A 26,639-nucleotide genomic window follows, 5' to 3' on the forward strand; every position below is an offset into this window, starting at 1 on the left:
GTTAAATAACATCCTTGACTGTTGGGTGGTGGTCTGCGTTCAGCAGGAACAAGGAGGGTCCTTCTCTCCACTCACACATTAGGCAGAGGGTAAATCAGACACCAAAGACATCTACGTATGTCTATACATTTCCCTTCTGCCTGCTACATGTGTTCCTCGATGGCTTTACCATTTTTCAGAGACATGAGTCATAAAATAAGGTAAGTCGTTCTAAGTAGCCACTCCTTGCACTGAGCCCTCTGTCCTCTTGCTTTGCTTTGTTTTCTTCATGGAGCTTATGTGCATGCACGTGCTCCGTCTCTCCCACTAGAATGTGAGTTCCATGACAATAGAAAATGGACGTTTCTTCTCACCTGCATATCCAGTGTGTGGAGTATCTGAAAAGACGGAGCACTCAACAAGTATTTGTTGAATGAGGCGGGGCAAGGTGATGGCTCATGCCTGTAATCCCAGCACTTGGGAGGTCAAGGCGGGAGGGTTCCTTGAAGCCAGGAGACCCCCATCTCTCCACAAAAAAAAAGTAATTATGGAATGAGGCTGGCATGGTGGCTCACACCTGTAATCCCAGCACTTTAGGAGGCCAAGGCAGCAGGTCGATCACTTGAGGCTGGGAGTTTGAGACCAACCTGGCCAGCATAGCGAAATCCCATCTCTACTAAAAATACACAAAAGTAGCTGGGCGTGGTGGCACACACCTGTAATCCCAGCTACTCGGGAGATTGAGACATGAGAATTGCTTGAACCAGGGAGGTGGAGGTTGCAGTAAGCAGAGATAGCATCACTGCACTCCAGCCTGGGAGACAGAGCAGGACTCTGTCTCAATATAAAAAAAAAAAAAGTATTTGTTGAATGAATCAGTGAATGAACACACCCACCCAGAGGCAGGTGTGATTTACTCCCCTCGAATTACTCACTTCAGTTCTTTATAGCCATGGCTTATTATTGGCTTATTTTTAGTGGTGGGGTTGGAGCCGCCGACTTCAGAGCCTCTAACGGCCGGTGTCCCTGCCCATTGCGCTGGCACAGCTCCTGGTGAGGCCAGTGTCCCTGTCTGTTGCTCTGGCACAGCTCCTGGCTGGTGTGCACCCCTTCTGCCCTGTGTCTACGCATCCCACATGTCTCCTGAACTAGCACCCATAGGGAACACCTGGCCTCGGGGACCCTTCTCATGCACTGACTGTCAGGAGGGAAACCAGCTGCTTGGAAGGACTAAAGGTGATGTGCAGAAACCATGTAATTCTAAGATGGCTTTTGAAAGCCATTGAACATCTGTGCTGGCAAAAAAAAAAAAAAAAAAAATACCCCACATACCAGGCTTAATGGACTGAAATGAGTAGATTCAAATGTACTCCAGGAGAAACAGGAGGTCCCCAAAGCCAGCAGCCAGCCTGGCCAGAGAATTGACATGGCACGTGGCTCACCCTCTGTGCCGTGGCACCTGCTTGCATGGCTCACCCTCTGGGCCGTGGCAGTTGCTCACATGGCTCACCCTCTGTGCCGTGGCACTTGCTCGCGTGGCTCACCCTCTGGTCTGTGGCACTTGCTCGCGTGGCTCACCCTCTGGGCCGTGGCACTTGCTCGCGTGGCTCACCCTCTGGGCCGTGGCACTTGCTCTGTGCCTTTGATTGTTCTTCCCTGTGGGCTCCCCTGAGTTGGCAGGTGGCCAGCCCATTTCTGGCTTCAACCTGTTTTGTCTCCTGAGCTGGTAGAGAAGAGATACCAGGATGACCTGTGATCAAAGCAGCATGTTTAATATACAGTAGTCTCCTTTAATCCAAGGTTTTGCTTTCTGAGGTCCAAAAACTAAATGGAAAATTCCAGGCTGGGTGCGGTGGCTCATCACGCCTGTAATCTCAATGCTTTGAGAGGCTGAGGCAGGCAGATCACTAGAGCCCAGGAGTCTGAGATCAATCTGGGCAACATGGTGAAATCTTGTCTGTGCTAAAAAAAAAAAAAAAAAAAGAAAAGAAAAGAAAAGAAAATCGTCAGATGTGGTGGCTCACACCTGTAGTTCCACCTACTGGGGAAGCTGAGCTGGGAGGATCACTGGAGCCTGAGATGCAGAGGTTGCAGTGAGCTTAGATCATGCCACTGTACTCCAGCCTAGGTGGCAGAGTAAGATTCTATCTCCAAAAAAAAAAAAAATCTAGAAATAGAAATAAACACTTCACAAGTTTTAAATTCCATGTCATTCTGAGTAGTGTGATGAAGTCTTGTGCCATCCCACCCCATCCCTCCTGGGACATGAATCATTCCTTTGTTCTGTACTTGCAAGCCCCCTGCATGCGATACCTGCTTGCCCTGCCTGCTCGTCACCAACATGGCCTCCTCCTGACACCCAGCCATTGACATGAACACCTGATGCTCCAGGATCACCTGCAGGAGAGGACGCTCCGCCTGACCCATCACCAGAGGCCACTAGTAGCCAAATGCTGCATCTCAGTGACTGTGCCATTCACCTCCCTTCATCTCATTATGCAGAAATTTTATTATCTCTCATCGTCATCATAAGAAAAAGAGTGAATGCAGTGCGGGAAGGTATTCTGAGAGAGAAACCACATTGCTGTGACTTGTATTGCAGTATATTTTCGTAATTGTTCTATTTTATTATTAGTTATTACTGTTAATCTCCTCCTGTGTCTAATTGATAAATTAAACTTTATCATAGGCATGTGTAGAAAACCACATGGTATATATAGGGTTTAGTACTATCCATGGTTTTATACATCCACTGGGCATCTTGGAATGTATCCTCCAAGGATAAACTGGGACTGCTGTCATCACATCTACTGGGCACAGCTGTGCAGGTTGTGCACTGCTCCACCGTATGAGGCCCCATTTATATCATACTCTAGATGAATAGAGCCTCCTGGGGTTGGCCAGTCACAAGTTGCATGGCCATATAGTAGCCATAGGCATGATCATATTTATATAAAATTATAGATTGGGTATAGAAATGTACACAGAAGAATGATGACTAAATTATGGATAACTTAGGTGTCAAGTAATGGAACTTCAGGTGTTTCTAATTTTTTAACTTTCTTCCTTATATCTTTGTGTGTATCCAATGATTCAGGCATTCATTCACTCTGAAGATATTTAGCTTCATCATTTATAGCAACGTAAATCTCAGAAGTGACAGATGGCATTGCTCTGCTTTAAATCTTTATGTGTCTATTTGTCCTGGATAGCGTCTTAAAATTTTGGAATTTCACATAAAAGTCAAGATTTGTCTTTGGCAACACCTGGCCTGCATGCCCCGTAGGTGAGGCCAGGACTCTATAGTTTGAGTTGTCAATGTTGGTGTATTTTGTGCTTCCTAATTAATGACAGGCTGAGCTTTGCTGCCAGGGCTTTTTTTTTTTTTTTTTTTTTTTTGAGACAGAGTCTTGCTCTGTTGCCAGGTGCCAAGCTGGAGTGCAGTGGCTCAATCTCGGCTCATTGCAACCTCTGCCTCCCGGGTTCAAGCAATTATCCTGCCTCAGCCTCCCAAGAAGCTGAGACTACAGATCCGAGTCCACCACACCCAGCTAATTTTTGTATTTTTTAGTAGAGACGGGGTTTCATCATGTTGGCCAGGATGGTCTCGATCTCTTGACCTCGTAATCTGCCCGCCTTGGCCTCCCAAAGTGCTGGGATTATAGGTGTGAGCCACCGCGCCAGGCCTGTTAGGGCTTTTTAATGTTCAGTTAATCCACCAGTTACTGAAAACTGGTCTCATCTTTTGCCCTCACTGCAGTGGAGGTTGTATCCCCAAGCTTCCCTTTCTTGGCTTCTCCCTGAGGAGTGTGGAGACCCCCCTTTCTTCTGTGAACCAATTCCTGTTCTCTTTCATTTCCTCGGACTATTCTCTGCTTCCTTATGTTCATCTAGAGCCTTTGAATGCCTCACGGTTAGCAAGATAGCAAAAATTGGTTGCATGGAAGTCACAGCTCTTTCTTCTAAATTTAACTTTACCCACCAAAATGGCAGTGGGAAAACAGATTTCCTCATACAAATGAAGATATGAACATATAGAGCTGGCAGCAGCATTTAAGCTCCATGTGAATATTTCTTTTTTATTTATTTCTTTTTCATTTTTGTCATTGTTGTTGAACAAAGCTGGATTTTTTTTTAATTGTACTTTGGGCTCTGGGGTACATGTGCGCATCCTGCATCCTGCAGGATTGTTAGTTACATAGGTACATGCATGCCATGGTGGTTTGCCCTCTCCATCCCCCCATCGCCTACATCAGGCATTTCTCCATCCCCATCCTTCCCACTGCCCCCCCACTGTCCCCACTCCCCTCCCCTCCACCCCCCACCTACCCCAGTGAGTGTTGTTCCCTTCCCTGTGCCCAAATGTTCTCATTGTTCGTCACCTGCCTATGAGTGAATACATGCGGTGTTTGGTACCATGCAGCCGTAAAAAACGACGAGTTCATGTCCTTTGTAGAGACATGGATGAATCTAGAAACCATCATCTTCAGCAAACTGACACAAGAATATTTCTTCATGAGCTTCCTGTAACACAACTGCTGCTACTGTGCATCATCCACCCCATTCTTGGGAACTAAAGGGCCTAGAGGATTAAAGTGGTCTTGAATCTGGGGTGAGCACATCCTAAGGGGTATGCAAAATGATTCATTGGAGGATGAAATAAAATCAGGACTTGACAACTTATTATTTTAATCTCAACATTTAAAAATTTTATTTGTATGTATATTTTATAGCACACATTATTTCAATAGTCCAACCAGTGGTTCAGCTGTAAACTTTATGAACATAAAGACCTATGTAAAGGTTTCATATGAAGGTATTTTTACTGATAGCAGTACATGACAAAGAAGCTGGAACCATGTCATTTAGATGGTTACTTTAATTAGGCTCAGCTCTTTCTTCTGCATCACTGTTGGTCTTTAACTTCCTGTAGTGGAATAGTCACAAAGTAAGGAGACTTAGCAAAGTATATTCCAGTGATAGAAAGAGGGGCCCAGTGTCTCCCAAAGTGAAAAGTGGTTCATGATTCCCAAAATACTGATAGTGGCACCGTAAGCAGACATAGCCAAGTCATTGTTGTCCAGGGCAGGGCCGAGACATCCAGATGAGGCTGGAAGTGGTTCATCATATAAGCAAAATGTTATGTGCTGTATCAGCATGTACATTTAGTGGAAAGTGGTGCTGGCATAAATTTTTTTCAGATCAACTGGAAGTTAGAAGCAAAGAGTGATATGTTCAAAATATGTTCATATAGCTACTACCTATAAAAAATTGAAGCTTATTTTATGCTGTGTCACTATTAATGAGAGAAAATAAGTAAGAAGACAAGGAGCAATTCAGAAAAGCTTTGCTGTGGCCCAAAAGGGCACGTTTCCATCAATTAATTGGGAGGAATCCCACCATCAAGTCTACATGTGGATGAGTGTGGCCCCCTTCAGTGGGTGCGCACTGTGTATTGTTCCAAAGATTGAGCCTAGATGGGACTCTAAAATGGAGATACCAGATTTTGCCAGGATTTGATCTACTCAGAGACCTGGCACTGGGAGACTATGTGACCACATGAATCTCTCGGGGAGAAACATGTAGACAAATCTCTCATTTCAGAAGTGAGAGAAGCAGTCCAGAAGTTTGGATCTCTTCCTGTCTTCCTTCCTTCAATTCCCTAGAATTCTACAGTCAGTTATTGATTAAGGCCAATATTAGCCTGTGGATATCTGATTAGCCAATAATAGTTTCTAACAGAACTATGTTTATTATAAACAAGTAGCCGGAGACTTAATTCACATGTCTCTTCTTGGGCTTTGAATTCCATATAGCATAACTTCTCTCCCTGCCCTCCTCTCTTTGCTCTCTTTTTCTTTCATTTTTTTCCTAACAGCGCACGCACACACACACACACACACACCCCTTCAATAAATCTCGCAAAAAAACAAAACACTGAAATTCCCCTTTGTCCCCTTTTATCTCATCAATTTTGCTTTCTGTCTCTATGCATTCTTTATAGTTAGTACACATTTGTATTAGTTCAATGGCCCCAGTGTGAAATTCATAGAGGAATATGCCTGTATTCAGGCTGCATACTAAGAACGCTTCCACTGACAAGAGTGCCTAAGTAGGAAGTTTCTCGTTGGGGCAATGTTGCCATCAGCCTAAGCCTCTGCATACAATGATTTGAGGAATGAACTCAGATTCATAGTCTTTAGGAGCTGACACCGCCCATCAGTGGGACCCCCTGGTGTTGTGGTGGAGGGAGATGCAGACCTCCATCTCAACCCATCTCTCTTTCCACCATAGTGACAGGGTCACAGTGGGGATTCGGCTGTCCAGGTAAAGACTGACTTCCCCGCACTGGCTGCTCTTGCAGCCAGGTATGCCCACGAAACTAGGAAGTGAGTGAGTTTGGGCATGCGGTGCCCACCTCACTTGCTTAAGAGGAAATCCCTGGCTCTGCTCTACTGCTCTTCCCTCTTCCCCTTGGCTGGGATGATCATGAGCACAGAGACATTTGAAGTTATAGATTAAAAACAGTAGAGATGCCTTAAGCCTTGATCCCTGAATGACTGAGTGGAACAGAGCCACTCAACAACCTGGATTACCAGCCGTGGATTTTCACAGGAGGAAGAAATACACATCCTTGTTCTTGAAGTCACTGAATCTTAGCCTCCCCTTGTTATATAATTGGAAAAAATAATAAATAACTCAGGCTACATTAAAGAAGAAGGGACTGTATGGGAGGATGGGGAATATTTCATGTGCCTGAAGGAAATGCTGAGAGCCAGATTCAGAAATGTTAGCTGTGTTAATTCCTGCAAACCAGAGAGAAGGAAGCAATAGACAGTTGTACAGGGTCACAAGAGTGGGCGAATTTCCCTTAAATTTTTTTATTTGCTGTGTCTCTGTTCAAGATTATATTCTAGAGAGGATCTTTCAGCTGGACTGGCTTAGTTCATGTGTCCATCCCTTGTCCAGGACTAGAGAGAGAAGCTCTTGACTTACAAATCCACCATGGTAATACAGAATGGCAGAGGGGTGGGTCATGTAAACAAAATCCAGGTGCTGCTACCCAGGAAAGGGGAGATTGGGTATGGGAAGCAAAAGCAACAATTGTGTGCCACATTTCTGAACCCTGGATACTGTACTTGAGACTGTGTGCGTGTGTAATATATGTACATATTTACATTATGTATACATTTATGTATATACAAATTTTTGGATATATATTATATACTCTATTATATACTCTGTTGCACTATTCTGTTTTAAAAACACAATATACCCTTAAGCCCAAGCAGGTTTTGTTTATACCAAGTCACAGTGCATGTGCATACTATGGGAAAAATTACGGCTTTTCCCCCAGCACCATGGTAGATATATTATTAAGAATACATTTACAGCAAAGTATCTTCAGAAATCAAGTGCTATGTTTATCTCTGTGTAATGAGGCTGTCAGTGTAACCTGTATTTATTGAACCACAAGTAGGTTATAAAACTTCTGTTAATGAATGTAAGTAACTCAGTTGTCATAAACAAAGGAAGAAATCAGCATTTGCTTCAGATCCGGCGGAGCCCAGCGGCTTGCATTCTAGGAACTACCTTAATGGTTCCAAATGGTGCCACTGACAGCTCCTGAGACTAGTGCTTCAAAATTATTAACCCAACACACACCGTGTTCAGTAAACACTGTGTCCACATCTCCAAAGAATGACTGTCCAGTTTATTGCGTCCATTTCACTTGATGTTCACACACAAGGATACCTCTTGAGTATGCCTTCTTCAATTCCGAACATCTAAAGCATGCCTTAGAAATGTGTCTTCTATTATGAAAGTGTTCTGCGTCTATGAAAGACAATTCCCAGGGTCCTGTATAAAATTCTAGGAAAAAACCTTTTCACAGAAATAATGCTACAGATAATAGCTTCATGTAGCTACAGAATTATTAGCAGCAAATGTTGGATACTTCACGAGTTAAACAAGTCACTGTGTCCTTTCTTAAGAACTTGAAAAGGATTCATTGGAGAAACATCATCTGAATTCCAAATAGCCTACTTATGAATAAAATTTCAGAAAAATATAAGCCCATTATGTATCAGAAAAGGCCTCTGTACTGATATCTCCTGTATAATGAAAAGGTTGTCACAGCCAGGTTGATGACCTATTTATTTAAAGCAACGTGGATTCAGTAAAATCCCACTGCACAGTAATTGGGACAGCCTTCAGAATCCATCTTAATATAATGGCAGCTGTCCATGGTAGACTGTACTTTCGTTTATTGCCGCGTCTTTGTTGCCTACAATTTGAATGAGTTTCTGCAAGGCAGGAATTGTAACTATTTGCTGAGTGTCTCACCTGAGTATCCAGAAAGGTCAGATGGCTTTTTGACGTCTGCAGGCAATTCCCAATTTATAAATGACTGTGTTCAAAGTGTTTACATGCACAATGATTATTTAAAACATAAAACATGTATTTTTCCCCCACAGAAATAATGTTACACATGATGATCATTTTCTAAAAATGCTAACTTTTGCATTAGGACCACATCTCAGAAGCAATTCTTTCTCTCTTTGTGGACTAGCCAAGTCAGTATGTGTGCTGGGGGTTCCTAAGACCACCCCTAGGTCCAGCGAGTCACTAGAACTCACAGGACTCAGCATGTGGTCAGAATCACTGCTATGATGCATTAGCCAAGGAACACCCAGCACAGTCTGCAGAGGGAAAAGGCACAGAGCGGGAGACCAGGCTCCCAGGAATCCTCTCCCCATGGAGTCACACAGGACATGCTTAATTCCTCCAATTCCTCCAGCAAGTAGCTGTGACAGCACTGCCAGGGCAGCTCACCTGAGCCCAGTAGTTCAAAGTTTTCACTGGGAGCTGCTCATAGGGGCCCCCTCTGCCTGGCACGTACCAACATTACACACTCCCAGAAGACAAACAAGTGTTCAGCATAGACCACACGGTTTGCACAATGTAGGCACCGTGAGCCCCTCTGACCATGAAATGGGAGGGAACATCCCCCAAATCCAGGTTCCCAGACACCCTTGCAAGCAGGCTTTCCTAAGGAGGGCAGTCTCAAGCCTGCGGCCTCAGCTCTTTTCTGCACACTAGGTTTTCAAATTGTTTCCATGGGAGAGAGTGTTCTTGGTGTTAGGGACAGATATGTCCTGCTCTTTCTTGAAGCCCTGGTTCTGTGAGTGTCATCTGCCCCTAGTCATATATATATGTAGATGTATTTATATGTATATATGTACATACACATACATACACACAGTTTTGCTGTTGTTGCTCAGGCTGCAGTGCAATGGGGCAATGGGGCAATCTCGCTCACCTCAACCTCTGCCTCCCAGGTTCAAGTGATTCTCCTGCCTCAGCCTCCCGAGTAGCTAGAATTACAGGCATGGGCCACCACGCCCAGCTAATTTTGTATTTTTAGTAGAGATGAGATTTCTCCATGTTGGTCAGGCTGGTCTCAAACCCCCAACCTCAGGTTATCTGCCCACCTCGGCCCCCCAAAATGCTGGGATTACAGGTGTGAGCCACCGCGCCTGACCTGTCCCTAATATTAATAGCAGGGGGCGGTTTCACTTTCTCCTCTAGCACAGCAGAGAGGGATTTTGAGGCGTAGGCTCTGGCTGCATTGCCTTGCCTGCGTGTTTGCATAGGCACGATGATTACAAGTCTGGAGTAACTCCCAGTCGGCCACTCCCACCATCCTCTTCTGCCCAGGCACCAGCAAAGTGCTCCAGGTTTCCCTTGGTCCTTCCACTTCAAGACTTTTCCTATTTTCCACTGAGGGACTAAGAGAAAAAAACAGAGTAGGAAACATTTTTTTCAAACTTCTAGGCCAGCTTGTAAATCAAAATCAAACTGTTTGAATTTATTTTATATTTTATTTATTATTTTACTTTTGAGACAGGATCTCACTCTGTGACCCAGGCTGGAGTGCTGTGGGTCAATCTTGGCTCACTGCAGCCTTCGCCTCCCAGGCTCGAGTGATCTTCCCACCTCAGCCTCCCAAGTAGCTAGGACTACAGGGGCACGCCACCAAATAATTTTTGTGTTTTTAGTAGAGACGAGATTTCATTGTTCTAAGTTTCTTTTAGAAACTTGAATTGGAAGGAACATAGGAATATAAATCATACAGTAAGAAGACAAGACTGTAACATGGAAACAGGGCTGGGAGCGGCAGCTCCCACTTTGGGAGGCTGAGGCGGGTGGATCACTTGAGGCTATCATTAATCCCCACCTATCTGAACCTCGGCGTCCTCATTTTAAGCTGGGAACCTTGCTAGGAAGATTAGATAATGTAGACGAATGTCCCTCAGCGCCTGGCACCGGGAGGCAGTCAGTGAATGTGCATTCTTCTTACAATCTTTGCGTTTACACTGGCAGTTCATTGCCTTTTTCGATTTTCTTTTGTCAGGCGAAGGTCTCCAGGTGGTGGTGTGTTTGTGCTTGGCTCTGGCTTTATTTAAAGATACAAGCTAGTGCAACGATACTCTATTTCTTTGTGTATCTAATGTTTGCTGGCTGTCAGTATACTGTAGCTCTTTATTAAAGGTAGGAATCACTGAAAAAAATAGGGCAGATGGGTTGGAAGGCGACTGCAAATTTGTAAGCTTACACCTGCAAGCCAGCGGTGAGCAATTAAGCTCCCCGTGTTCCCAGAACCGGCATGACCCGGGGGTTCCCTAGAGCTGACTCAGACCCACACTTACTGTCTCCAACAGGGCAAAGGTGAAGAAAGGCGTGAACATCATCGGTGTGCGAGCCAGCAGCCCTTCCATGTGGGACGTCAAGGAGCGCACGGATTATACTGGGAAGTATGCACCAGCTGTCATCGTCTGTCAGAAGAAATCGGCTGGCTCGGAAAACAGGTGAGTCCCAACTGGCCCCCGACGTGTTCAGATCAGCTGCAAATGTGGCCTCATTTCTTTTTCTTAGATTGCTCGCAACCGTTTCCACTGTGGTTTGCATTTGGTGTGTGTAGTCTATGCTATCAGGGCCTCCAGGTAAGATGAATGGAATCCTTCATTTGGGAAAGGTGGGCTATTATTCACAGCGGACCTACTTAAAACCCCAGCAGAGCACCGTGCAGATGGAATTTACCCACAAACGATGTTCCTCTTCAACATGACCTCTTTCTAATCCATGTTATTAGATGAATTGAAAGTCTGCATGTCTCATGAAATGGCCCATTTTGCACGTGTTAGAAACCAGAGCCTGTACGTCTGTCTTCACACGGGTGATTCCACGCTTGCAGTGTATATTTAAATGTGATGCATATGGTTGTATTCATGGGCAGGCATTTTCTGATGGTACAGTGAACTATGCAGTAGAATTGCAAGGAATTGTGGATCACTCTAGGGAGAAATTAAAACTTGACTCCATCTCTGATAGGCACCAAATTAGAAACAATCAATTCACAGCTGGGCAGAGAGGCTTGGAAACCCAGTAGTTCTTGTTTTATTGCCCTTTCCTGAAATCTCATCTGTGGCTCTGGGGATTTCCTAGTCTGGTCACATATTTTTGTCACCTGTAGGTTGCTTTTTTGCTGATGATACTGCTGAAAATTTCGACCATAATGAAAGGGTGAGTTCTGGTATGCCATGCATTATTTCTGGCGTGCATTTTTAAACTTCATAGCTCGGTGTTTGGAAAATATCCTGATTTTTCATTATTTATTCTAGCAGGGATTTCATGAATCTCAACTGATAACTATTATGATTTTTTTGGCTTATTACCAAGGAGCATTTGAAACCAATGTGGGATGATTTGATTTGGGTTCTTTTCTCTACTTCTTTGCTCAGCGTTGGTTTTAGAATTTGGAGTATCAGCAGCTCTGGTTCCGGACTTTACTTTTTATTCTTGAAGATTTGCTTGTAGAGCAAATGAGAGGGAAAAGAGAAAATCTGTTTGAGTTCAGCCCTGGATGTTTATGTAGTGATATGTTTACCTAGGGATAATGTGCCACCCTGTGAACTGGATGAACTTATAGATACACACACTCAAACACGTCTGTATCAGTAATATGATTTGGAAATAAGGTGCTATCTCAATAAAAGATTTCCTTTGTGTTTTGTGGTTAGCAAAAATTTGGATAGATGGACACATGGGTGGATGGATGGGTAGATGGATGGATGAATGGATAGATTAATGGTCAAATGAAGGGATGAGTGGGCGGATGGATGAGAGGGTGGATGAATAGATGTGTTTATCCTTTATCAAAAGAAAATAATACATTTAGGGGAAAGAATCTCAGCTAATGAACTTTTATTTTCTCTTGTGATTTTTTTTTTTGCCATCTATTTTTATGTATCAGTAGAAGCAGTAGTTGTAGTCTTGTCTATGAGAGGCCGAGGGATTTGAACCATTAGAATACGTTTATGCCTTTTTTTTATCATTAATTTCTGACAAACAGTTCAGTTCATCTTGGACACAGAGAGATGGCACGAAAGTCCCAATGCTGGCTCCTTCCCACTGAAGCATAAGCTGCCGTTTTATAGTTCCGGGGGCTTCCAGAGTCTCGGCACATCCAGAGCACACCCAAATGCACAAATGCATGCTTCTTGCCATTTCTTTTTCTTTCATCTGTGTCAGTGTCTTCTTTTAAGAAACAGGTGCCCTGAATAGACTATCAGGCTCTTCTTTTAAAAGCCCTAATTCTTCATTCTAAATGAAGACTATTCCTTATCTCTTTGTAGATTCTGATGCCAGTTTTTTGTTTCCTTTTTTATCTTTTTTCTTCTTGCCTTCTGTAGGCCAGGATATGCTCCCTCATGCCATGGGTCTAGATGATGGAAAAAGCTTATACACATACAGATACACAACGTGTTATGTGTGTGTGTATTATATATGCATGTAGATATTATACATGCATATTATAGATGCGTATAGTACATATAAATGTGATATAGGTATGCAAATGCATGCACGTATAAAGATGTACATTTTACAGGTGTTTTGTTGATACACAAACGTGTTGATGTGGGGATTTTATGCAGCAGCTAGGAAGGCTTTGCTTAATGAGGAAGCTCTAGAATGGAAGTCACGCAGTTTTGGGAGCAGGTCTTTTTCCAGCTGTGCTCCAGCCCATACAGCAGTGTCTGACACACAGTGGGCTGTCTATAAATATTTGTTTAATTTGATAATTTGTTCTAGAATTAGATCATATCTCTAGTATATATGTATTATGATACAAATCTGTATGCACACATATTTAGTGGTTTTCTGTGTACTCATTCAAAAAGTAAGGTGCATAGCTGCGTATGTAATGAGGCTGCATTTGGGGAACCCAGAGAAAGGTACTTTTGTGAGCAGACTATGTCCCCAGAAGTCTACACAAAGGACTGGCAGCTGGTCTACTAGAGAGAACTGGGAAGCTAGGGGAAAAGGCTGAATGTAAATTACTTTTTCCAGTGAACCATTTGAACTGTTTAATTTTTTTTTTTTTTTTTTTTTTTTTTTGCTGTGTGCATGTATTACCTATTACATAAGACATCTGCAACTAAAATAGAAATTTTAAAAATATGATACATTTATTCATATATTCAACTCTTATCTTCACTTTAAAACTTTGTTTTACTTCTGCCTTTGGAGAATTAAACAAAGAAAAACCATGCTCCATTATTTCAGATAGTGATGGACTGGGATGAGAGGTGTTTTTCTTAAGGATAATTGGAAAATGTATTAGAGAGTGGATGTCTTAGTCGTATTAGTAGGTTTTGCTTCAGAAGCTGTTTTGCTTTATCGTTTCCTCCTACTGTCTTTGAATGTTTTCCAGTTATTCTTAAAAGTCAGAATCTGATCATCAAAATCTGATCATGCAAAAGAAGCTGTCTTAATTAGCTTGAGAGTCATAGATTTTGTATTGCTAATAATTTGGCATGGATCAGGAAGCTGCGTTAATGAAGTTAAGTCACTGTGACAGGTTTAATTTTATGGATTAAGGAGACACTTTTGTGCTAATGATGAACTCACCAGGAGTGAGTGAAGATCTCTTATCTAAGTCGAAATGCATCCTTCCCTGTTTGAAGAAGTTAGGTTGCTGAGAATCTGATCATAGCAGTATGAACATATGAATGTTATCACAGCTATCAGATCTGTTTTGACTAAGCATTGTCTTGCGGGACAAATAATTATGCTCTGTCCATCAAATTGCATTTTGCCTTTTCAGAATCTTGCTCACTATACTCCTATGTCAACTTAGATAAATAGGTAAAAAAATCCCACATATTTTCATTCCCTTGTAGTTCTCTGAATAGTTGAGTGTTTCCCAAAGCTTACCACAGTTGATACGTAAATGATTTTAGGCGTTACGTAGAAATGAGGTTAAATATACTTGAATGACAGAAACTTACATTTATTTAAGTTCTCCTGCAAGGTTTAATTGAAGAGAAGTTCATCTCTCGTAAGGCCAGTATGTCTTTAAAACGTCTATCCTTAGCTAATATATTGTAGATAGGCAAGAGTACGTAGCTAAATTTAATCTACTTTCATAATTATCTATTTGTTCATTGTAACAGTGATTTTACATTTTTTGAAAATAACATGTTTCATTTTAAAACAAATTTTTGGCTCACTGCAGCCTCTGCCTCTTGGGTTCAAGTGATTCTCCTACCTCAGCCACCCAAGTAGCTAGGATTAGAGGCATGCACCACCACTCCTGGCTTATTTTTGTATATATAATAGAGATGGAGTTTCGCCACGTTGCCCAGGCTGGTCTCGATCTCCTCAGCCCAAGGAATCCACCTACCTTGGCCTCCCAATGTGCTGGGATTACAGAAGTGAGCCACCGTGCCTGGCCTTAAATAGGTTTTAAGTAATAACATGAGATGCTATAAATAAAAGGTAATTGACATTTCAAATATAGACAGATGTGATTAAATCATAAATGCAGAATGAGGATTAGAATAGAGTAGCATCAGTAAACACATCTCAAACTATATTTGCTAGGGTTAGGTTTGAGTGTTTTCTAAAACAAATAGGAATATCTTAAACAGGACAGAACTTTATTCTTTTTCACATAAAAGAAGCTGGAGGTAGGCTGGACAGGGCTGGCAGCTTTCCAGTATCATTAGGGTCCCAGGCACTTTTCTTTCTTCAACACCATGTGAATGGAGGGCTTACATCCTCATAGATCAACATGGCTGCAGGAGTGCCAGTCATTGCATCAGCATCACAGGCAAAGGAAAATGGACAGAAAAGGGTCTTCTTAACTGGGTTGACTCACTGCCGAGATCGCGCCACTGAACTCCAGCCTGGAGCCTGGCGACAGAGCAAGACTCTGTCTCAAAAAAAAAAAAAAAAAAAAGAGTCAACCTTCTTGGAAACTCTTTCGACCCTAATTCTCTCTCTTGCATCTTATTGATAAGAACTTAATCACGTGGCCAAACCATACTTCAAAGGAAAGTGGGAAACATGATTTATTACCAGCAGTGTTCCCAGTTCAGAATTAGTGTTCTTCTCTAAAGAAAGAAGAGCAGCCTGGGGTAGTGGGGCACCCAGAAACCTCTATTTCAGCAATTTATAAAGAATCCACGTGTGGGATCTCCAGTAGGATGACGAAAAAAGCATAGTCCCTCACTACCGCCTTCCCTTCACTAGGCTCCCTTAGAAATCTGCAGTAAAATGTAATAGGATGGGGAAACTCACATAAGCACTGTACCAGAACAGTTATCGTGCATATGTTAGAAACTTAAAGAAATGCCTGTTAAAGTTAATTTTCCGCAGTCTGTCGTCCACTAAGTGAAACAATCAGCTCTTTTGACACCCAGAATCTGGGTATCACCAGACAAAACACAAACCTGAGGCGGTGGTATGAAGTCATCAGAATGGCATGACTTTCCTTTTTTGGGCAACTGTGATTTACGATGCCTTAAATAGTTTCCACATCCTCCCTGCTGACTGTGGGTTACCACAGTTGTATTTATTACCATCCGAATGATGATTCCGCAAAGAGTGTGGGAAGAACATAAATGTGAGATCCAGAAATCTCATGTTTAGTTCTCATTTTTATGCTGTGCGTCGCAGTGATGTCTGTCTGGAAGATCACCAGGGAGGAGAAGCAACTTCCTCTTCTGTAATATTGGTGTGACAATACCAGCCTTCGCTGGACTGTTGTGAGAATCAAGCACAGTCACACGTGTGCACACACTTTGAAATAATCAACAGAACCATTAAAGGACACCCATCTCTTTATCATTTTTAGATTGTTAAAACACCCATTTGTATATGCAGCACACATACCCAGATCCTCCTAGACCATGAAGGATGCTTTTATTTCCAGACTCTAAATTTGAATTTCCCAAAGTACAAGATGAATCACATTAGTTGTATATCAAGCCTGTATCAAAGATAACAACGTTTCCCCATTATGTTTAAATTTAGAATCTGTCAGAAGCATTTCCATTCAAGTTTGTTTTAATAACTTCTGCATTAGGGATACAACAGACCAAGATGTTGTTTTCAAAACTACTAGTTATCATTTCTACTAATTATATTAGCAAAAAAAAAAAAAAAAAAAAATCTGGCCAGGCACTGTGGCTTACACCTGTAATCCTGGCACTTTGAGAAGCCAAGGCAGGCAGATCACAAGGTCAGGAGATCAAGGCCATCCTCGCCAACATGGTGAAACCCCATCTCTACTAAACTACAAAAAAGTAGCCTGGCATAGTGGCGCATGCCTGTAGTCCCAGGTACTCAGGAGGCTGAGGCAGGGGAGTCCCTTGAACCCGGGAGGCAGAGGTTGCAGTGAGCATAATTGTGCCACCACACTCCAGCCTGGCAACAAAGCAAGACTCCATCTCAGGAAAAATAAAAATAAAAAAGTAAACCAAATATGAAAATAATAAAATGTTTTTCTGAGGGTGAGGGAGAACAACGAACTCTTATACCCTTCTGGAGGATGTGTAAAATGGTTCTTCCACTTTAGAGATACCTTTGTGAGTATCTGGCTAATAAGATTTAAAACCTGCATCATATGACCCCGAAATTCCAGTTCTAGATATATATGCTCTAGATAAAAGCTTAGCCATGGATCTGGAGTGATGGATACAGGGCTGTAATTGCAGCATTTATTTTGATAATAGCAGATAGTTTAAAACAGCCTAAATGCTCATCAAGTTGTGAATTAATTTTAAAATGCTGTGTTCATGTAATAGAATTTTATGCAGCAATTATGAGGGATGCCCTTGATCTGTGTATGTCAACAATAAATTGACCTGAAACTGTCATGTTGAACGGGAAGAAAATTTTGATTAGTAATGTACAATATGTTACCACTCATATAATTATGAAAATAACCCCCACAGAAATGTGTTGTTTTAGAGAAAAATACTGAGCTAATACAGGTATAGATGGGATAATGGCTGTTTCTTGAAAAACCAGTCTTTGAGAAATGCAAGTTAAGATGAAGTATGCAAAGATATTTTCTGGACATTGTGGGGAATAGCGCTTCAGAATCTTCCTAAGATAGCACTGAGTTTTGTCCCAGTAAATGTTAGCTTATCTGCATTGCCTTCTTGAGAAACATATAGACCCAGCCAGGAGGCAGCAGTAATTCAAGCATATGGCCTGGCAGTCAAGGGGAACGAGGAGCCACATTCTCTGTGAAATCAGACTTCAGGCTGGCTGACTCACCATTTCCTGACATTCATTCAATCTCATTATACAGTAGCACGAGGGAGTGTGAGATTTGCCTTAATTTACCCCTGTATTGCTTTGCTTTTATTATATCCATATATCTGATATTTAATATCTTCTGTTTCCAAGTAGAGCACCACATTTAGAATTAAATTATTGAACACCCGCCTTCCGTGGGTAATGGCGCTGAGTTACCGCCGGGCGCCTTTGCTAGCAGAGGCTGCCGTGGCTTTTTGATGGGATCTCCAGAGTGCCATAATACTAAAATACTGACCGCTTCTCTTGCTACGGCTACAAAAGTCACGCGTGTGGTATAAATAATAACCTAATAGCAACAATAATTATATTATGCCCCTTGCTGGTGTCCATCAAAATCCTTCATCAGTACACGCTGGTGTTGTAGATCACGGCTAACGTTCGGTTGCTGTCGGTTTCTGATTTCAGAGTCCTCTGAAGGCCACTAGATATTGCTTCAAGGGAAAAGAAAGCTTTCCATTCATTGGAATTACCAAAAATATCTGCAGTCGCAGAAATATCTAAAGTGACACACCCCATTCCATGTAGAAAACCATGTGCTGATATCTGTCTTCATGTAAATTTCTGAACTCACAGCTTCAATAAGTGTGTGTGTCTGTGTGTATGTGCATGTGCATGCACAGGTGTATCACCCTTTGTGTCCTCTCTGAGCATGAAAACCTTCAGTAGTAGTCCTACCGGGAAAATAAATGTCTATGTCTGTATCTGTATCTCTGTCTATGTATGTCTATTTGTCTATATCTAATGTATGTATATGTCTGTATCTAATCTATATAGCTATATCTATAGATCCATATTTATATCTCTATCTTATCCATATGAATATCTGTACTTACATATGTATTATACACACACACACACACACACACACACACTGTAAAATCTAAAAGTGTTTTCCATTTGTTAAGGATCATGAACATTTGCAGTCACTGGTTCTGATGGTGTCCACTGTAAACAGGTGAATAGATTTCTGCATCTCTCCAAAAGAGCCTTGGATGTTTCTGCGGGTGAGGGCGTGTTCTTTGCGACAGCCGTTTCCTTTGATCACTTAACTGTATGGGCCACAGCGTCTCAGGTCTGTGCCTTCCTGCTCCATGACAGCCCTTTATTGTGAGTATTTTATGAAACATCCTGAAACCTCCAGATTCCTCTGGTGTGCTTAGCTTGATGGAACAAATGCTGTGTTTGCATGATCTGTGTCTTCAAGGCCTGGGGAACAGTTTAGAAAGATAATAGTATTTCATGGAACATTTACAAAAGTAATGAAAGAAAAATTATGGGATCCATCTGAAGAAGCTTTATTTACAGTCCAACCGGTGAAAAGTATCATCTTGTTTCTTATGTTCTAAAAATTTCACTCTAATTGTTGTTCTTTTGAGCAGGAGGTCTTACTAATATATACAGTTTGGGTTTTCTATCGTTTCTGAAAGCAACTTTCTTCTGATAGCTTTCACCTGCCGTGATGTGTGTTGATCAGTGTCAAAATGTTCCTTGGTGACTTCTTAGTCTTTTAACCATGGTGACTAACTGTGGCATCAGTTAGAGAAACTGGCAATGTGGGCATATGACTTTATATTCCTACTTAGAGGCTTTTTAAAGCTCTCGTGTTGTGAATTACACACTGTCAAATTGACCTATTTTAGGCACACAGTTGAAGGAGTTTTAGAAGATGTCTTTTGTCGTTCAGCCATCACTACAACCCAGCTTCCATCACCAGAAAAAAATCAGCCTTCACCCCTTTGCATGAAGTTTTTATTTCTATCTCAATTCTAGGCAATCAATCGTCTCTTCTGCCTATAATTTTGCTGTTTCCATAATAGCCCAAATTGTAGATAACACAAATGTCTGCCAGCTGGTGAGTGGATAAATAACCGTGGTGCAACTAAGCAATGGAATACTACTCAGCAATGAAAAAGAACCAGCTACAGAAGCATTGGGAAAACACAGATGAGCCCTAAGTGATGAGGAAGGAAACCAGACACTAGAAGACATGTTTATGATTCCATTGATATTCGATTTTAGGTAGCATTTTATTTTATTATTTATTTATTTATTTATTTATTTACTTATTTAGAGATGGAGTTTCACTCTTGTCACCCAAGCTGGAGTGCAATGGAGCTATCTCAACTCACTGAAACCTCCGCCTCCCAGGTTCAAGCAATACTCCTGCCTCAGCCTCCTGAGTATCTGGGATTACAGGCACTCGCAACCACACCTGGCTAATTTTTTGTGTGTGTTTTTAGTAGAGACAGGGTTTACCATGTTGACTAGGCTGGTTTCGAATTCCCAACCTCAGGTGATCCACCCGCCTTGGCCTCCCAAAGTGCTGGAATTACAGCCGATCGCATTTTAAATTAATAGATTTTCAGCTTCTCAGTGGGACCCACTAAGGTACAAAGTACCTGGCTGACTTTATCCTTTCTCAACTGCTCTTTTATTTTATTTTTGTTTTCTATATAAACTTGCTCTTTTCTTTTCAGAACTTTTTCTAAAGGGAACACTTAACTTTCATTTAAAAGCCCTGTGATCAGCACTAGAAGAAATAAATGCTCCGTTTACCAGCCATTCTAATCAAGGGTACCGTTAAAAGCTTTTTCGTCTCTCTTTTTTGAAGAGGTTTATGTCTTTAAGCAAATGATTCCAATTAATAAATGCAGGTAGTTCTAGATACCTAATCTTTGTCTTAAAGGTAGATGCAGTTTTTCTACCACAGAAAAGAGATGCTGGGGGTAAATTCAACTCATAGCGTAAGACCAGTGACCCCTTTTCTTAAAACTGGAACTCAAAAATCCTCCAGAGTAAAATGGGTTTCTCATTTGTGTACAGAATACCAACATATGATGTAATTGTTTCAGGATCAAATTCAAAACCTACACGAGAAATTAACTGAGACTCTGCAAATAAAAGAGAGTATCCTCTCAATTCAGTCATTGTCAATTTCGGTCACTGAGTGTCTTTGTCTGTAATTACTCAGCATTGTCCTTGGACAGCTCCCGAAATCTGGGAAACTTGCTGACTGTGATTTTGATTACTCACTCCTAGATGCAAGCGTAACATGGATGAGAGCAACGTTTTGTTTGGTCTATAGGTCCTTATTGTAGCAGATCCACAGGCAGAAAAGCTGTGCGAAGGTCCTGAAGAGAACTGAGACCACGCGGGTGGCTGAAATCACTGATGGGAGAGGATGATTGGATTTGGTATTTAATATCAAGACACAGAGATGATCTCAACATACACAGCTTAATCGTGGCATGTGTAGATCACTCTTTTACCTGAAATCAGTAAAAAGGTGGAGGGCTTATGGAATAAAAACGGTGGAGCTTGGTCCAGGTTTCCTGAAACTCTGAGAATAACAACATTTTCACAGTATTCACCATGTCTGCATCACACCTGCAGGGTCACTTACATGCTCCTCTAACTTCTTTTACTTTCAAATGCAAGTCAATTTATTCCAAAGGGAAGTTATCAAAAAATGGGAGAATTAGGATAACTGGGATTTAGAAGTTAATTGTGAGAATCATATAATGAAAGGAGTCACTACTAATGAATTCCAGGAGGAGACTATAGTCTGCAGCCAGTTCTGGGGGCTGTTTCTCGCTTCTGTGTTAGAACAGAGGGTTGGCAGGTTTTACAGAAGGATTAGAGACGTACACACCCCAGAGTAAGCCTTTCTCCTTAAGAGAATCAAAGGATTGAAAGCAAGATGTAATGGTATTAAGTGTTTCACTGTGTGTTATTGTTCTGCCCAGCTCAACACAGCTGGAAGGAGAGCAGGGGAGCTGGGAGGCCTTAAGATGATTTAATGTCCATTCTGTTTAAACACCCACCAAAAATCCAGTTAGGCCTCACCGAACACTGTCTTGCACAGCCATGGTGACACGTGGGCCACACTAATGAAAACAGTGCTGTACAAAATACACATCTATCTATACATACATGTGCACAGACATCATAGTCCTAGAGCCCTTTACAGGTTGCAAAGTGTCTTCTGTATGGAAAATTTATGTTTTATCCGGATTGTTTCTTTGATACCTTTAAGATAAGCATTCTTGGCCAGGCACGGTGGCTCACGCCTATAATCCCAGCCCTTTGGGAGGCCAAGGTGGGTGGATCACCTGAGGTCAGGAGATCGAGACCAGCCTGGGCCAACATGGCAAAACCCCATCTCTACTAAAAATACAAAAATTAGCTGGGCATGGTGGCGGGTACCTGTAATCCCAGCTACTCAGGAGGGTGAAGCAAGAGAATTGCTTGAACCTGGGAGGCAGAGGTTGCAGTTATCAGAGATCATGCCACTGCACTCCAGCCTGGGCGACTGAGTGAGACTCCATCTCAAAACAAAGAAAAAAAAGACATTTTTATCTGGTTTTGGTGTCATAGATTGCTTTGACAATTCTGTGACATTTATGAATCTTTCCTCAGAATAATGTTTTTAATTTCCTAAAATAAAATTCATAGGAATTCTGAGGAATGAAACTATATTGAAATGAGGCTTTCAAAACATTTTTTAAACTGTAATAAGGTATTTTATGTGCTTCCTTAATAAAATTCTGAACACAAAGCCTAGCAACACCTGTAATAACTACTGTGATTTCAAGTAAGTGTTCAGGGCAGGGTACATTTTGAAATATCTTTTACAAATCCAGTAGGCTATGAAGATGGCCGTGGCTTCTGTTGGCGAAAAGTCACGACTGCTCTGGTAGTCACCGAGGCTCAACATTGAAGGACATGCTAAATTTCAGTCCCAGCCTAGGAAAAATAAACAGGTGCTTTTTTTCCAGCCAAGTTCACAGAGCCCTGAATTATAACTCCATCCACACCAGACTAATAACCCTTCTTTAAAAGAACCTCAGATTTCTTAAAATGAGGCGAGACATAATTAAAGATAAAAGTATCCTTAGCATGTAAAAACCTAAACTTCCTTGGGCTGCAACTGGGGAAAGTGTATTTCATTAAAACTTCCCATGAATGGAACTGTAACCAACAGAAAGCTTCAAAGAACTTCCTGTATAGAAAAGCAATATGTCAGTGTGTGCCAAGATTCATTAACATTTTTAATAACCTTTTGTTTCTGTATTTCAGGATTCATCTTAAGTAAATAATCAGAAGTATGATACCCAAGCACAACGTTCACATTGTTATTGATAATAGAAAACAATTAGAATCCTTAAATGCCAGGAATAGAGGCACGATTAAATACCTTTAGCATATTCACAGAGCAAAATGCTAACAACTGTTGTTTTAAAAGATTTACTGGCATGAGAAAATGCTCTCAATTTACTGGTATGTTAAAAGAGGCGTGAAATAAAATGTATGGAGTAGCAACCTGATTTTGTTAATGACCAAAATGTATATGTGCGTATTTATATATTTATGTGTGTGTGTGTATATATATGAACGTTAAATATATATTTATGTGTGTATATATATTTTGTATATACTATATATGTATTTATGTGTATATATACACACATATATATATACACACATACACACACAATATAGTCAACAGGCTAAAAGTGAAATAGAATGCAATTTTAATAACAGTGAAATTATGAGTGATATTTATTTTCTTCTGAATTCAAACCATGAAATGTTGAGACCCTACCATGTCCTAGGCAATGCACTGTTTCGGCGGAGGTGAATGGCAAACGAAACAGGAAGTGTATATTCTCATGATCTTAGAGTCTCATTCTTTCATTTGTTGACACTTGCCAAATCTTCTGCAATAAGCGTGCCTTGATTTTATTAATTAGAAAAATATATACAGGAGTTTTGATTCTTCTATTGTTTGTCTAAACTTGCCATAGAGAAATTATGCATTTCCTTCAAGTGTGAAATTGAGGTTGACATGAAGGGACTGTCAAGGTATTAGAAAATAAAGAAATTGTTTATTCTCCTTAGGGGGGAAAAAAACCTTTCTTTTAAAGTTACTGCATTGTGATGATCTTGTGGTTGTATTCATCAATATGTTTTTGTGTTGACATTTAAGAACGTGATGCTAAATTCTCTTTGGATTAGAGTAACAGAAATATCTGAAATACTTGTGAGAGGTAATATACAGTGACCACCTTTTTGGCCAGGTAAATTAGAATGAATCTATTCTATTGTACAATAATCTTAAGTCATATATTAAAATAATACAATAAACTAAAGGCATTGACAAGTTCCAGGGCAGCGGATGGTATTAGACGTTGGATTTTCTTTTACTGCATAAATATCATCAGAAAGAAGCCAAGCATAATTTCTCCTTTTTCCTTATTCAACCAGGCCTGCCACATAGAAAACTACCTCCAAACTAATTTCAGAGTGACCTTGAGATGGGGTTATGAGCCTAAGAAATTGTATCGGAAGCCTCAGGCAGGATTTATGAGAAGATGTGAATTGAATTTGCATGGGGAAGGAAAATTTCATTTAGTATTTATTGTCCGGTGCTATTTTAACATCAGGCAATGAAACACACTTGACACCCTTAAAGATGCTCCCATGGGCCCACCCCACCCAGGGTTTGGGAGCTGCCATCCCAGGGATCTGTAGGAACAGCAGGTGGCTAATGTTTTCCCCACCAAGTGGCCCTGACTCTTCTGTCTCCCTCATGCCTTTTATCTGTAGGCATTCTCAGACCCTCCATCTCACCCCTTTTTGTTCAAGTATTGTATCTACCTTTAGACCCCCCTTGAACCAGTAATCTGAATATAAATACCTCACATTTGTTAATAGATAAACATGTGCCAGCTTCTTCGAAGGGTTTTACCTAGAGCTTATTTTGATTTAACCAACTTGATTCTCCTAATGCTAAGGGTAGGCAAAAAAAATCTCATCCCCATTTGATGAATCTTGAAGCTGAGGCCCAGCAAAATTTAGGTAACTTACATTACTTTGGTGTGCTGAATAATACCTTCTACCCCCACTCCCACCCTCACCCAAATCTGCCTGTGTCTGGGATCTATAGCCTGTGAATATATAGCTTATGTGGTAACAGAGTCTTTGAAGGTAGGATTAACCTGAGGGTTTTCAGATGAGACTAATCTGATGGGCCCCATGTAATTACAGTTCAGAGAGAGGCAGAGGGAGATTTGGTGTCAGAAGCAGAAGATGTGATAATGGAATTGAAGGTTTGATAGATTTGAGGAAGGGGCCAGGAGCCAAGGAATGTGGAAGCCTCTAAAAGCTGAAAAAAGCAAGGCAATGTATTCTACCCCAAAGTCCCCAGAGGAACTAGCCCAGTTGACGCATTGACTTCAGGCTTCTGACCTCCAGAACTGTAAGGGAGTTGATGTGCACTATTTTAAGTCTCTGTATTTGTGGTCCTTTGTTGCAGCAGCCATTGGAAGCTAGTACATCTCCTTAGTTCACTTCTGCAGTGATGGTGTGTCATGGTTTGGCAAGTCAAATCTCATCCTGGATTGTAACTCCCATAATTCCCACATGTTGTGTGAGGGACCCGGTGGGAGATGATGGAATCCTGAGAGTGGTTTCCCCCCTAGTGTTCTCATGGTAGTGAATAAGCCTCATGACATCTGATGGCTTTAAAAGGAGAAACCCCTTTCACTTGGCTCTCATTCTCTCTTGCCTGCCACCATGTGAGATGTGCCTTTCACCTTCTGTCATGATTGTGAGGCCTCCCCAGCCACACAGAACTATGAGTCCATTAAAAGTTTTTTGTTTGTTTGTTTTGTAAATTACCCAGTCTTGGGTATGTCTTTATCAGCAGCATGAAAACAGAACAGACTAATACATGGTAGAACTAGGTTTCAAAGCCTGGGGAGGCAGGTTCAGAGCTGGATACCTCAGTCAGACGTTGCACTTACAGACTTTTGGCCTTGGGTCAGATCCCCCAGAGTGAGGAAAGTGAAATGGTTAAGGGAACGGTAATGTGGGTTCACAGGGTCTGAGCCCCAGTCCACGCCCTGCTACTGATCAGTTGTGCGATTGTCTAGGATGTGCAGTCTCTCGATGTCCACACGCACAGAATGGACGTGATGATGCCACGTCCTGCAGTCCTGAGGATGGAGGATGTGAATGCATGAAAAACACCTTGCATGGTTCTTGTCTCATTGTCAGTATCATTGTAGGGGAGAGAAAGGGACATCTTTTCCTCACTTGCTGCAAGGTTCATGGCTGATGCCCCTAGAACAAAAGACAGATTAACAAGAGAAAAGCATAACAAATGTATTTAACAGAGGTTTTACGTAACACGGGAGCCTTCAGAAATAAAAATCCAAAGACCCAGGAAGAAGTGTGACTTTATACATTGATTCAATGAAAAATGAACAGTTATGTAGAAGGGTGATTGGACAGAAAGTGGTATCGCCCGTTGGTAATAAACTGGAGGGGCATTGGGGATGTAACAAGCCTGTTTGTTTAGATTTTCCTTGGTTTTCAGGGATAGGGCAGGACCCATCTGGAATGAGGGTATCACGGCCTTCTGGCTGGGGTGGGCCTTTATGACTGTGGCCCAGGGGAGAATGGCAGGAGGAGGTTGTAGTGGCATTCTTTCTGCTTCTGCGTTATTTTCAATTGCCAAAGTGCCATATTTTGGGGGAATTATGTTCTGGTCCCTGGGATCATGACCAAATTCAGTAGTAGAAGTCACTTTAAGATTTTATAAGGCCAGAAGGATTTGAAATATCAACTTTCAGTCACACTGGTAGCGCCCTGAATTCATTTGTTCATTCATTTATCTATTCATATTCATTTTATTTGTACCCAATATGTGGGAAAGGTATGTGTACAAAATGTCTTTTCTGAAATTAGTTCAAAACATTGTGAAGGGCTGAAAACCAGTGTACTGACAGCAACAAGACATAGCATTCTGATTTCTGGGGAGTGTTAACTGTGTGGTCGCCTGGTTTCTTACTGGCAAAGCCAGTGGGCATCTAGATTAAGAGATAAGTAAAATAAAGTGGGTAGTCCTGTACACATGGTGCTTATGGAGCAAATATGGTTATAAAACATGTGGAACTCAGGCTCTGGGGAGAGGCAAG

At 41.5% G+C, this 26,639-nt stretch overlaps 1 protein-coding gene across 1 annotated transcript in view; it reads left to right on the plus strand.

The window, feature by feature from the left end:
- TMEM132D (transmembrane protein 132D) overlaps positions 1 to 26,639 on the plus strand; it is an 834,368-nt gene that overhangs the window by 363,543 nt on the left and 444,186 nt on the right. Inside the window, exon 3 of the mRNA XM_012465905.2 lies at positions 10,704 to 10,850. Coding sequence (XP_012321328.1) covers positions 10,704 to 10,850 — 147 coding nt within the window. The remainder of the gene's footprint in view (positions 1 to 10,703; positions 10,851 to 26,639) is intronic.

The sequence above is a fragment of the Aotus nancymaae genome, unplaced genomic scaffold (assembly GCF_030222135.1).
Source record: "Aotus nancymaae isolate 86718 unplaced genomic scaffold, 86718_ANA_hifiasm-v0.15.2.pri h1tg000021l, whole genome shotgun sequence".
In the NCBI taxonomy this organism is placed as follows: domain Eukaryota; kingdom Metazoa; phylum Chordata; class Mammalia; order Primates; family Aotidae; genus Aotus; species Aotus nancymaae.